At 38.5% G+C, this 14178-nt stretch overlaps 1 protein-coding gene across 7 annotated transcripts in view; it reads right to left on the bottom strand.

Moving 5' to 3' along the window:
• tp73 (tumor protein p73) overlaps nt 1-13564 on the bottom strand; it is a 29704-nt gene extending 16140 nt beyond the window's left edge. For 2 of the 7 annotated variants that reach the window (XM_083554757.1, XM_083554753.1), the window contains exons 1-3: nt 9438-9533; nt 9031-9166; nt 1787-2032 (exon numbers count right to left, since the gene is read on the bottom strand). In XM_083554757.1, coding sequence (XP_083410883.1) covers nt 1787-2032; nt 9031-9166; nt 9438-9496 — 441 coding nt within the window. In that variant the 5' untranslated portion in view covers nt 9497-9533. The other 5 variants (XM_083554754.1, XM_083554759.1, XM_083554755.1 and 2 more) reach the window with 5 other exon arrangements.
• Between the last annotated feature and the right edge of the window lie 614 nt (nt 13565-14178).

Here is a 14178-nt window from a genome sequence, read left to right as displayed (position 1 = left end):
AACAAACAACCAGGGGCACATCCATTTTCTCTCCTCAGTTAAGTGAGCTAGTAGCCTGTTTTCATCACCAAAGAAATATTCTACACTAGCGCACGTGTGTGTCTGTTTGTGTGTGTGCAAGGCTGGTTGTATTTGTATGGTTGTAATGATTTTGTCATGAATAGATTCAACACAATAATATGGTGCATTAAGTACTATTATCAGCTTATAATTATTAAATAATAATTGTAAAAAAGAGGTAGACAGGGCTTTTTTTTAGCAAACATATTACTAATATAATATTATACTACCTATATACTATCAATAAACCAATACTACCATTATACTATATATATATATATATATATATATATATATATATATATATATATATATATATATATATATATATATATATATATATATTCACACACAAGTACTACAGTATAATTACTATAAATAAATAGCTAAAAGTATTTGTGATGCATGATTTACATAATAATGTTTACATTCTTTTTTCGAGAAAATACAAAAAAAAATTGGGGGGGGTTTTGTTACATTTCAATAGCTAAGGAATAAGAAATTTCTAACAAAATATGATTTATTTCTCTTTTTTTTTTTTTTACATTTCACCCCTACATTGAACTATAAATAAAAATGTATTGCTAACCAATCAGTGAACAAGTGTTCAAATGTAAAGACATTGTATTAAACCTTTCAAGAAATATAAATACAATATATTGAAAAGGATTCACATACCATCTCAGCATTTTTTCAACTACCTTAAAGTATTTTTGTGTCTTTTTTTTGCTCTGGGAATGTTTTCGATTGTTTAGTGATGTAGTCCGATTCACAACAGTCATACTGTTTGCTTGCAGCTTTGGGCTGTTGAGGAACAGATTCGTATTAAATGCTATTTACCAGCTTTTTAGGTCAACTGCAAAAAGTCATACCGAACATCTGCTTTCCTCAAGACAATATGTGAAGCTTTGTCTGTTTAGAAATCCCAGGCCTGAAGTTCTCCCCATGGTGTCCCACAAGAACACGTTATGACCACTGTTACTTTTCCTACAGTCGAAGGTTATGCAGCTGAATAATATTCAGCCCACCAGACCAAACCTTATATATTGGTTGCTGTTGAAGGCCATGAGATTACACCTGAGAGGTTCTGGGTGACTAGTTGTTTTCACACATATGCAGCAAACAGGTAACTCTTTTTCCTAAACGATGGCCATCTCAGTGATCATATTACATCTCCACACTTAGGGAATGAACAGACCTCATGCTCGAGTTAATCCAACAAACAGTCTAAAAGCCAGTGTTAGAGAGAGCTTCTGTAGTGCAGGGTCATAGGGTCAACAACATGACAGACAAATGTGGCAGGTTTTTTTGTAGTCATGTTGGGCAAAACAGAGAGGTTTCTGATTTCAGGCTTCTCAGTCATTCTAAATGGAATTTCAATTTGTTTTGGATTCAGTAACTGAGAACAAACCTTTTTTATGTTGAACAATCTAATGGTATACATTCCACAACAGATGGCAAAATAATATATTTTTTGTTTTACCAATATTTTTTTGTTTATTAACGCTAAATTCATGTTCATTCTAATGATAACCAGTTCAAGCACAGACAAGAGACGTCCAAGAAAATGTCCATGGAAAGAGACTAATTCTAAGAAGAAGAAAGTAAATGAGTATGCGATTGATATATATATATATATATATATATATATATATATATATATATATATATATATATATATATATATATATTAAAAAAAAGGGTTAAATAGTCAAGCTCCACTCACCGTCCAGGTGGCTGACTTGGCGGTGCTGGACTGCTGGAAGGTGACCTCAAAGCCGTGTGGCCCAGGATAGTCTGTGTTGGAGGGGATAGCCGGGGCTGGAGACATGGCCTCAAAGGTGGAGTTGGGCTGCGAGTAGGACGACGGTGTCGGCACGTTGGAGGCGGTCTCGGAGCTGTAGGGGCTGGTGGACGCCGCACGGTTCCCCAATCCCTGCTCCATACTGCTGCTTAGCAAACTATACTGAGACTGAGTCAAGAGAGAGAGAGAGAGAGAGAGAGAGAGAGAGAAAGAGAGAGAGGGAGGAAAAGGATCGAAAGACAGGTAAGCTGGCAGGAAGGAGGGAAGAAGACGATCCACAGGTAAACTCGGGCGGGTGGAACGGCGGGAGGGAAGTCAAACAATCCAGGTAAAGGGGGGGCATAAGGGAGGAGGGAAAAGGAAAAGACATGGTTTCGAAGTGTTTTGGAAGCCATCCACTCAGCTCCAGTTACGCAGTGCCGAGATTTAAAAAGTTCCAAGAGCCCTCAGGCGCTGGGGTTGTAAAACACAAGCGCAATCTGTCAGACACCTAATTGCCCTCGATACCCCTCCATCATAAATACACACACACATAAACCCCTACAGAGCCACCCCTAATAAATTACTAGGCTGAAAGAACCTAAGTTGGCAAAGGCTCTTAGAAGGAACAGTTACTAACATGAGGAGGATGAGCAGATTACAGGTAATAGACCAATCGTTAAGGCCGGCAGGTTTTACTGTAATAATAGCTATAATTACAGAGTGCCTTAAGAGATAGTATTAGCCGCCAGCATAGAGCATGTCCACTATTTTCTCTGACCAGCTGTTATTTAAAAAATTTACATACATATTTAACATGTAACATGTTTAACATTTAACAATCAAACTTAGTAACAGTTGCTTAGCTTTCTTCCATTTCAAACCAAGCATGTTTTTCAAACGTTACATAAATGTATGACTTATGTGAATAAATGCTGAAAATGACTGGAATAAATCAACCACATCCGAGCAATCAACTAGTGCCATAGTGATTTCATCTCAGAGAAAAGAAAAGCATGATGGGAGTTACTTCGCTCATTAATCTCTAGACACAAGCCACGCACACGCTTATACTCACAGACCCGAGGGCCTTTACCTTCTTTTTCACATAGTACATTGTCCAAGTTGGTTGAAGGCTGAATCCTCAGTTAACCTCTAACTATATCCAGTACAAGGATGCAGGCAGGCGCTTCAGTCACAGAGACCAGCGTATATCCTCACACACACACTTTCACTCAACACCATGAGCCCTCCATTCTCACATCTCTCTCTGTATTTCTTTGGCAACAGTTCTACCCAGAGCAACTCTCCTGAGCTGTGACCCTTGTGGCTAGCAGCCCTGAGAGTGACTGAATCGACGGGGGGACGAAGGGAAGTAAGGCAAACGTTGTCCTAATTATGGCATGCCCTTAGCTAGACGACAACACAGGCACAAGTACGTACTTGCAGGAAAACACCTTGTGCAAGTCCGGGCTGCAGCACTGCTACCTGTCTGACACACTCCCACTAAAAGGGTTAGACAGTGAATGAAAGAGAGGGAGAGAAACACTGAAATAAAAGAAAGTAATTATGATAGGGAGGAGTTCAGCACACATGCAAAAAATAGTTTTGTCTGGCTCTAGAATAATTGGCAAATAATCCCCAGTACTGCAAATTAATAAAAATAATATTCTGATAACCTCTGCTATGTCTTTATCAATCATATACATTCTTGCACTCAATAAAGTTCACCTAAACACCGTACACCAACATCTAAACACCGGCTCATTATTGCAAATATTTAACCAACAAATAAAAATGTAAAAAGACTCAGCTTTACCACAATGCATAATATTATGCATGTACAGCTCAAGTGCAACAGTAAAGGTGTTCACTTCGCTTCAACCATCAGAATGGTGATCTAACTGACAAGTTTGTTTCGGAAACTGCGGCTCTTCTGGTATTTTCGCTCACAATGGTGGTTAAAGCTCTGGGTTACTGATCAGAAGGTTTAAGCCCAGGTATTGCCACTCTCTGGGCCCCTGAGCAAGGCCCTTAAACCTCAGCACTCCAGGGGTGCTGAAACATGGCTCACCCTGCGTTTCCCAGCTTCCTTACATCACAGTGATATGTGAAGAAAGAATTTCACAGTGCTGTAAAGTACAAGTAAGAAATATAAAGCACCTTTTCCCTTTTATTTTTTCTTAGTGTGTACAAAGAATGGCACGACAGTCAAAAACCACCAAGCGAGTGATGAGAGGTCAGAGAGGCACGATTGGTTTGGTTTGAGCTAAAAGGAAGGCTACATTAAATAAAGTAACCACACTTTACTGCAAAAAAACAGCATCTCAGAATGAACACACAAAACAGTGTGGCTACAATGGCAGAACACCATCAGATTCAATAAATCTGGTCTTTTCCTAGTGGTCAGGTTGGAGAAAATTGAACCATGAGTGTATTCGAAAATGAATTCTACAATTTCCAAATAAACTATTGTAATAATATTCGAGGTAATAAATGTGCACATTAATAATTTATGATGAATGAGAATTACAAGAACTTTCAAGAAAATGCAATTCCATGTTAAGCTAAAAATTGGATACAAACACACAGACAGTGAGATACTTAGATACAAGGCTTAGAGAGATAACCTAATGTCTCCAGGGCCTTTCAGTCTTTAGTCTATGTGCTTTCTCTCTAGCTAACACTAACACACACCAAAACACACACACACAATTAGGGCAGAGTTTCAATAGTTGTTTTAAATCTTGAACCTGGTAATTGTCTTTAATGCTTTCAGCAATTTCAGCAGTCATTTGCCGACTCTCCAACATCGCTCCCTATAATAGTTCTTTGAATTTTTCTTTCCTTCCTCATAACCAGGGGGCTTTCCCTACAGGTGTGGAGCTGAACCTACCCTGTCAGCTCTCGAAATCTTTAACGAAAAGAGAGTCCTTTCAGCCTGCACTCACACACTTGCACATGCACTCAGGTAAACCTCATTACAACGCTGGAACATGTCGCTCAACAAGTCGAAACAGGACAAAAACAAAAGAAGCTTCTTTGCACAACTCGGTGCATGTGTTTGAGTGAGTATGAGTGTGTGTGTGTGTGTGTGCGCATGTATGCAATCGAAGCATTCTTTCTGACTTAATAGATTAAGGATAGGAGTAACACATGCACACCCAAAAAAGCATCTCTCTCTCTCTCTCTCTCTCTCTCTCTCTCTCTCTCTCTCTCTCTCTCTCTGTCTCTCTCTCTCTCTCTCTCTCTCTCTCTCTCTTTTTCTCTCAGCACTGTCTTTCACAGTTAAACTCAAGCAGAGAGACGGTCAGATGAAAAAGCGTGTGAGGTCAAACTCAGCATCGTTGAGACCCAAGGAATCACTTTCATACTATCAATCTTTTATATTAAGGTCACTATAACAAGAATTGTGTTAACCAACCATAAACTTCAGCATGAACAAACCAAACCTCTACAGATTTACAGAAATCTATGTTAATAACGCAAAACTTTTCATGGCCAAATGTTCTTATATGTTGATAACTTGCTGAACTCTGATCTCCGGTATGAATATTGAACCTTTTTTTAATTATATAGTGAAAATCGCAGAAAGATTGCAGTTTGGTATAGAAGTCTAAGTATACAATAAATATCAGAGATCAGTGATATATTACCTACGTTTCCATGAGTCCCTTTCAGCGATCTATGTTTTTAGACGCATTTGAAACTTGTGGAGTCTGGGACAGCTTAAGTGCACACTATCATTAAAGCAAAAATTGGATGGACCAAATAAAATATTTCAGCGATTTCGGCTTATTTTAGGACATGATTCTATAAAGAGGAATGGATGGATTGATTTGAGCTAACAGGAAGGCGACACTACATAAAGTAACCACTCTTTACTTCAATGGGTCACAAAAAAAGCATCAAACTAAGCAACACATGAAAGTTGTGCAAAACAGGCTACAATAGCAGAACACTATCAGAGTCATCAAATGTGGTGTTTTTCTATTGGTCAGGTTGGTAAAAAATGAACCATGAGTGTGTGTCATGGCAAGAATGAAACCCACATTATTTTTAATAATACAGTGTAAATTTTTTGAGGTAAAAAATGTATACATGTACATTCACAAGTTGTTTGTCTCAAAAACCTTTGCATTCAATTGATAAGGTTTTCACTCATTTTACTGCTCTCTGTCCTTAGGTCCCTGATTTATGTTTAGATTGTTCTTAAGAACTTTTCAAAGTTTTCCTGCCATTTCTTTTCACTTCATGTCGTGCCAACCTTATTTACGACCATACGTTCAATCACACACACATACGTTCAAACTGTCAAAAATAAGTGAATAAAAGTAATGGAAAATTTGAATCTCACGAGTTGTATTATGATAAGCCGGCAGCCCCGAATATGTAGCTGTTGGTGGCGTTTGGTTCCCAGCCCTGTCCACATCTATTCACAACATCTCACCATCTTATCATTCTGCTGATACGCCAAAGAAAGATGATGAAAAGAATGGTTTGTGGAGATGATGGGAACCGATATGTTTAGCATGACATAATGCTGCACATCTTCAGAGCGTGCTCAGACATATCTTTGCCAGGGGATCTTCAGGGAACTGAGGATGACAGCAAACATATGGATGGAGTGTGTACTAAAGTGCGAAAACATCGCCCTCTACTGTACAGGTAGTGTAGCGCAATGTTATAATTACTGCACCATGTTGAGTCAGAGCATGTGACTCAGGTGGATGTTAGATATACAGCCAAAAAAAAATCATTTCATTTAGTCATTTTACAAAATGCAATTTGGGCTTAGATTGCACAACCATGAATTACTCACTATCATCACCCTGCTTTGCCAAATATTTTCTCAGCAACTCATATGATTAGATGCAAATTTCAATTTCAGATTGAATCCTCGAACCTCAAGCAAGTAGAGCTTGGGAAATATCCTCTTTGTGACAAAACACGTATGACAACATCACTAAACCATAGTCTATCAGTGATCACCATAAATGAGATCCATGCTGATGCATCAACAGGTATTCATCTCAGAGTCATGGCACGCACGGCGATCTATCAAATAGACTGGACCAGAATCATGGCATCATTGTAAAGAATGAAGCTCACCTACCGTACTGTAGTGATGAGCACGGTCACCTGCACACAGCATTGTAGCACTCCCGCAGGGCGGGCAACCGTCAGGACACTGGGCTGGTCATGTGACCTTGCACTTGTAGGTGTGCGGGTAAGAAGCAACTCCTTCCCTTATTTGCACTGCGAGCCTGCTGAACTCTAGAGCTCTGAACACGGCCGAGTGCAGAGGACAAGTGCGAGGATAGTTCTCAATATTCCTCCAGTCATCCCGGCCCTGTCAACTTCTAGCTGCAGCTAACAACAAATCTTGGACCTCCCACTTTTTGGCCTCATGACTATTTATTAAGCGAAAGGGCAGGCCTGGACTTGCCCACTGACGGCTCAGACGAAACCACTGTTGTTTGGAAGGGACCAGGTACGAGAGCAAGTGAAAGGAGTATTCGTGACGAAGACTGGACCGTGGCATTGCTCTCCTGATGGTGTTGTGCTCATACAGAACGCGAGACTAGTTACAGGAAAGACGTGAGGTCAAGAAACATTTCAAATCGAACTGTCCAATGTACAAGTTTCGAAAGGAAAGAATGTTTCATTTAATCACATCTGGATCTGCTACATGAATATATAAAGCATTGGGTGTTTGGTTGCGCATTTCTAACAGCTGTACAAGCTTTCCTGTAATGTATTTGTCAGCATATTACTGAAGAAATACTGTAAAATGGATGCATATAATAGATAGATTCAAACAGAAACACTGGTAATTCTGCTAGCAACATTTTAATCGGGTTACCACATGTCTCCTGATGCAATGGCTAAAAAACAAGAGCTATAAAACATCCATTCAAACATCCCTTTATCACATCCACACCCTTTCCTTCTTTTTCACCTACTGCCCCCCCTCCCAATTTCAGCACGTGTGCCCCAGATGGAATCGAGCAGCAGGTGTCATGTTCTTGGCTTGGTTTTCCCTCTAATTAAGCCATTTTGCCCTCCCATTTTAAATCCCAGGCCGTAGCTGGGCCTGCTGTGGAGAGGGAAATCATAGCGGAGAAGAGGGAAAGCAGGCAATGTGGAGGGAATCCGAGCTGATGTGGAGGGAAAAGCAGCCTGGCTTGGGACGGGCAGCAGAAACAAAGGCCTTGTATAGAGGTTTCAGAAAAGCATACGTTTTGGAAAATAGTTCAAAATGGAACTCATTGGATCACAGATGCTGTTTCTGATCTGAAAGGTTGCCATATTTAATGGAGCCTAGATATACATGAAGCTGAAACGATGCATTAAAAAATACCTGAATCATATATATATATATATATATATATATATATATATATATATATATATATATATATATATATATATATATATATATATATATATATATATATTCCACATTATTAAATAATATTATTCATTATATCTAATTGCCGATTTGGGGCCATGGATGAGTTTGAATTGTTTTCTCGAATGAAAAAGGACATCAACCTATATAAAGTCTAGAAAGAGCATTCTAGAAAGAAAAGTAGCTACCTAAAGTAAGTGAATCTGTTCCTATTGCAATGACGCAGAGACCTGGTATTCATTTAATTCAGCTGATGGAAATCCCAACCTGCCATTTATTACTGAATTATCATCAACATTTTAAATGATTTGCCAGGCCCCAGATAATGAATGGCTTTAATCCAAACCCCAGTAATTCCCAAATAAATATAACTTGATAACTGTAATAAATATAAATAAACATTTTATGTCTAATATTTAAATATTGCTCATGACTTACACCTGTGTTGAGTCTGTGGTGTCAGTAGAATGAATGAATACGTTTTGAGTTAAAACAATTTGAGAGTCCTTGTCCTATACAATAGGACTTGTGCATGACTTTGTACTTTGTCTTTCTTGCATTTGTAAATTTTTCCAACTGATTTTACAAACCGATATAATTCACAACAAATTGGTCTGGAACTAAATTCACAACCGGTGGCTATTTAGTCAGCCATACTGAAGAGACCCCTGAACCCACAATCATCATCGATCGCTGGAGGTGTAAGAACGAACCTTATGGTACAGAAAGCAGAATAAGGGGGAAAAAATTGCTGGATTTTTTTTTTTCTTACCATGACACTATCGTTCAAGTCTCTCATCTGGTAGACGTCCATACACACTTCGGCCCGGTTGTTGGTCATGTTGCTTGAAACACCTCTGTCTGGATGACTGGTCTGAGGGAGCTCAAAATATGTGCTGTCTGGTTCCCTGCAAAGTGATAAAAAAATGTTTAGTGAATGGTTTATGGATCATGTAATGGTTTCGCATGTGGAAATAATGTAGATTACTGATATTCCTGCTTATTTAACCACGAAAATAAATAATTATTTAAAAACCATTTAATTGCAAGCAGCATGAGGTCTTTTTTAAAAAAGACATATTGTAACACAAGAATTGCTGTTTTGTTGAAACAATATATAATACTAAATGATTGAATATAATGGAATATATATTATGATGGGTAGGAAGGGCTACTCACAGGCTGCTCCACAGGTGCTCGAATGTCGTACCCTCATCACTGGTGGAGGACTGGGACATCTTGGACGTGGGGTGCTCCACCGTGGGGTAGATTACTCTAAAGGGCACACATAGTGTCATTGCTATTTATTTCATCCTGCTATACATTTTCTCATCATATTCTACTTATTCCATCATGCATATTCTACTTCTCATTTGTTCATTTGGATTTATGCGATTTATAACCACACTGCATCTTCCATCTGAAAAAATTTTTTCCCACCAAACTTGCTCAATTATGACTCATGAATAAGAGCCAGCATTTGATTCGAATGGGCTGCAAAAACCTTAGCACAACAACGAATTCATTTCGAAAGCAATTTCCACCCAGGCTCCCAGTGCTGCTTCTCCAGTTTAAATCCCAGCAGGTTTTCAGTCTGGGTGTGCAGATTCAGAATCAAGGTGCCGAGTATGGCAGGCCCGGACCTGCCTGGCATCATCCCGACGGGCCAGTGAGCCACGTGGTGCAGGACACACTTCCTTCCTCCCTACTCCTCTCCACCCCGAGAAACATGACAAGGCATCATCCTTTAATAAAGGACACCAGGACAAAGCTTCCCTAACAAATGTACTTAAAAACAGGCAACTTATATTGGACTTCCTTTTGCACCCATGACCCAATTTGAATTTATCTTAAATTATCTGTCATAAGAGGTTTGTATGAAACTTATCCAAGAAAAAAAAAAATTCAACCAATCAATATAATTTTTGTTATGCAGTGTACACACATTTCTATCTAACTGACTCTAAAGTCTAAATTATAAATATCAATCCTTTTGTTTATGCAATTTTATTCTACTTGGCCACTGCACAGAAGCAGCATTATGCTTTGCCTCTTTCTATGCCTTATAATTAAAAAAAGATGCAAACTTGATAATACCATAATCACTAGTGAAGCATTTTGTTGCAGTTAATGCATTTTGACCTTTTTTTTTTTTTAATCACAAATACAAATAAATAAATATAAAAGAGGCTAAATCAAAGCATTCAACTCAACACACATTTATTCACGTTGTCCTTTCTTTACTCCGATTAAAAATAAAAAAAAAACTTAATAATAATTTTAAATCAATAAATATTAGTTTTATTGATGCGCCAAGTCTCAAATCAAGCACCAAATTCCGCAATTCGAATATCTGGCAATTAAATCCGTCCGTGTGGAAACGTAGCAAAAGTTCAATTTGGCGTCCTGATGATTTACATAATTTACATCACCATAATTACTTTCAAACATTTACAATTACATTTTGTCTTCTCATTACATTAAGTATGGTTTCACTAATAATAAACATACATTTGCATAAAGCATCTATATTTGTCCATGCCCATGTTGATTATTTTGTTGTATTAATATATGTTGAATATTTAAATCTTGAAAAGTATTAAAGCGACAACCGTTCGATTAATCGCGATTAAATGTTTTAATCGATTGACAGCCCTAATATATACATATACAGTTTATATATTTGCTCTTACACAGAGCTTCAGCCCTTGCCAATGACGTCACTGCTTAAAAAAAAAAAAAAAAAAAAAACTTTCCACGCGTGAGGCGCGCTTTCTGGTGCGTAGCGCGCGCGTCTCTTTTGCTTCCCCGGCAACGCCAGAGCCCAGCGACCGCGTCCCGAACCGCACGTGGTTACACTAAAGGAGTGTATGTGTTTATTATAGTGTATTGCACAGTCTTGGCAGGATTTTCTTTCCTTTTTGGGTCGGATTGGGGCACTGCGAGGTCAGCTCCAAGCGCACACAATCACACACACACGTACACACACGCACATACTAATACACACATACGCACACACATACACACTTTTGCCTTGGATGCAAACTTGGTTTGAGCTTACCAAAATTATGATTGCATATTAATCATTTCAGTAATCTTGAGAGTCGATCGTGTTATTAAAAAGGGACAAGTCAAAGTACCAAATGCGCATCACTGAACAGGTGCAAATCCGCGCGTGAAGCAAAGAAATCCACGCATGAAAGATTATTAACAACCAACTCGAGCTGATAATGAAGCTAAAAGTGGAAAATACGAGTGCAGGTAGTTAGAAGAGACACAGAGAGATGTGTGTGTGTGTGTGTGTCCTGTATTAGAACCGGATCCCCGCGGGGACTGTCCCCTTGAGACCCCGAGACTATGCTCTGCCACCAATTACACCCAGACAGCAGGGATTAACACTGAGAATTGAATTAACACTTAAATTCAGCCTTTATACACGTTTACAGCAACACACACACACACACACACACACACCAGCATGAAACACCAGCCTGAGGCACACAAAGCCAGATATCATTTACCTTTCATCTTCCTGAAGCTCAACACAGCACACAGTGACTTAGTGACCAAAATCCTCCATCCATCCACACACACACACAGATAAAGCAGAGATTGTAGCCATGCAGTGGCAGAACCCAGAGCTTCAGTGAACACACTCACACACAGAGCGTCAGTGAACACACTCACACACACTGAAGTTTAGTGAAAGACGCCTAGACAACGCGGTACAACAATAAAGGCATATTCTCAAACACACACACACACACACACACACACACACACACACACACACACACACACACACACACGATCAAACTACATACTAAAAAAAAAGTCCTTTCAATTAGTAAGAAATGACATCATCCAATTGATCAAATTAACCCAGGGAATTATACAATTATAAATAATACGATAATAATAATAATAATAATAATAATAATAATAATAATAATAATAATAATAATAATAATAATATTAAGAAGAAGAAGAAGAAGTAGAAGAAGAAGAAGAAGAAATTGTTATTATTATTATTATTATTATTATTATTATTATTATTATTATTATTATTATTATTACATGGTCACTGTCATTACTTTAGCCCGTTAAAACGTTATCTGACACACACACACACACACACACACACACATATACACACGCACACACACACACACACACACACACACACAACTGAACAATTTCTAAAAACACGAACAACTAAATCTTGCTTAAAATTCTACAAAAAAAAATTTTTCTCCCAGTTTCTATTAAATCTGAATCTTTCCATAAACGCAATAAAAGCGGAATCCTTGAGTTTTTACCTGAAATCAGTGTAAACAACTCTCAGGTTTTTTTCTTTCTCTCAATAATAATCAAACCTGAACTCTGACCAGCGCATCACCTTCTCACAGCTTTATATCGATTTCCAACTCGCGCAATACACACACACACACACACACACACACACACACACACACACACACACACACACACACACACACACACACACACACACAGCAATCTACAGCGACGTTGAAGCTGTTAACGCTGCCTGAAATCTTTAAAATAAAATAGGAAAATGTATAAAAAAAAAAATGTAATAAAACAAACAAATAAATACATAAATAAAAAATGTATTTATCTTTTTAAATAATGAAACATCTTCCAAATGAAATGGAGTAAATATATAATAAATGAACAAACACATACAATCGTTAATCTTTGGAGTTAATATGGAATAAATAAATAAATAAAAACAAATAAATAAAAACAAATAAATAAGGCCGCTTCAGTGTAATAATGATGACTAGCATCGAATAAATTATTTTAAATGTATAATAAATAACCCGCGATCATTGTTATGATTATGATTATGATTATGATTATTATTATTATTAATAGTAGAAGTAGTATTGGTGTTTCTTCGCAATTATCGACGCATAAATGACTATTTACCAGGAGACGTTTCTTACATTTCTTAGAAGAAAAAACAAGAGAAGACAGTCATGTCCGCATTGCTGATTGCATGTGATCACAAGATCCAAACACTCAAGAACCAGGTGTGTATTAAAGCCATCACCTTACCTTGTGTAATAAAATCGGTGGTCCAGCTTTGAGATCCAGAGAGGCCTATAAGATCCTGAATCCCCCGAACATTTTGGATCAAACTGTTTAAAGCCGGACAAGTCTTTAAAGAGAATACTATCCGGTTATGTGCGTGTGTGTGTGTGTGTGTGTGTGTGTGTGTGTGTGTGTGTGTGTGTGTGTGTGTGTGTGTGTGTGTGTGGGCGTGTGTGGTGGAGCTGAGATCTCCAAAACACAGCTCAGAGAAGGAAGCAGAGGTTTAGATGAAGGTGAAAACGAAATGACATGAACCAAAGTGAGAGAAGAAGTGTGTAGGAGGTGGTGGAGATGGTGGATCTGGTGGAGATGATGGAGCTGCTGAAGCAGGTTAGGGGATGGGGATGTAGGTTGGCTGGGATGGGCTGTGTGCTGGGAGAAATAGGGCTGACAGGAGGAGGCGTTAGCCGCCGTTTGGGCTCACACGGGCGGGAAACGCCACTCACTCACCAGGGGATCACACAGTGTGCTGATCCAACAGCCGTGCAGCCTCGCACCCAGCCAAGCGCACACACACACACACACACACACACACACACACACACACACACACACACACACACACACACACACACACACACACACGCAAACTTTAAATATTACATGAACACACAACAAGATCCATCAAAAGCTTTTACATTAATCTTTTTTATTTTTATTTTTTAAACAAAGTGTATCTCCATGATCACTTCCCACTCACATCCGTCACCTTCCACATTTCTATCAAAAAAAACTAATTTCCTCAAACTACACATCATACACTACATTTCCCATGATCCACAAGGACAACGCTGATTGGTTG

The sequence above is a fragment of the Silurus aristotelis genome (assembly GCF_946808225.1).
Source record: "Silurus aristotelis genome assembly, chromosome: 11".
In the NCBI taxonomy this organism is placed as follows: Eukaryota; Metazoa; Chordata; class Actinopteri; order Siluriformes; family Siluridae; genus Silurus; species Silurus aristotelis.
This window is presented reverse-complemented; position numbering and strand designations above follow the sequence as displayed.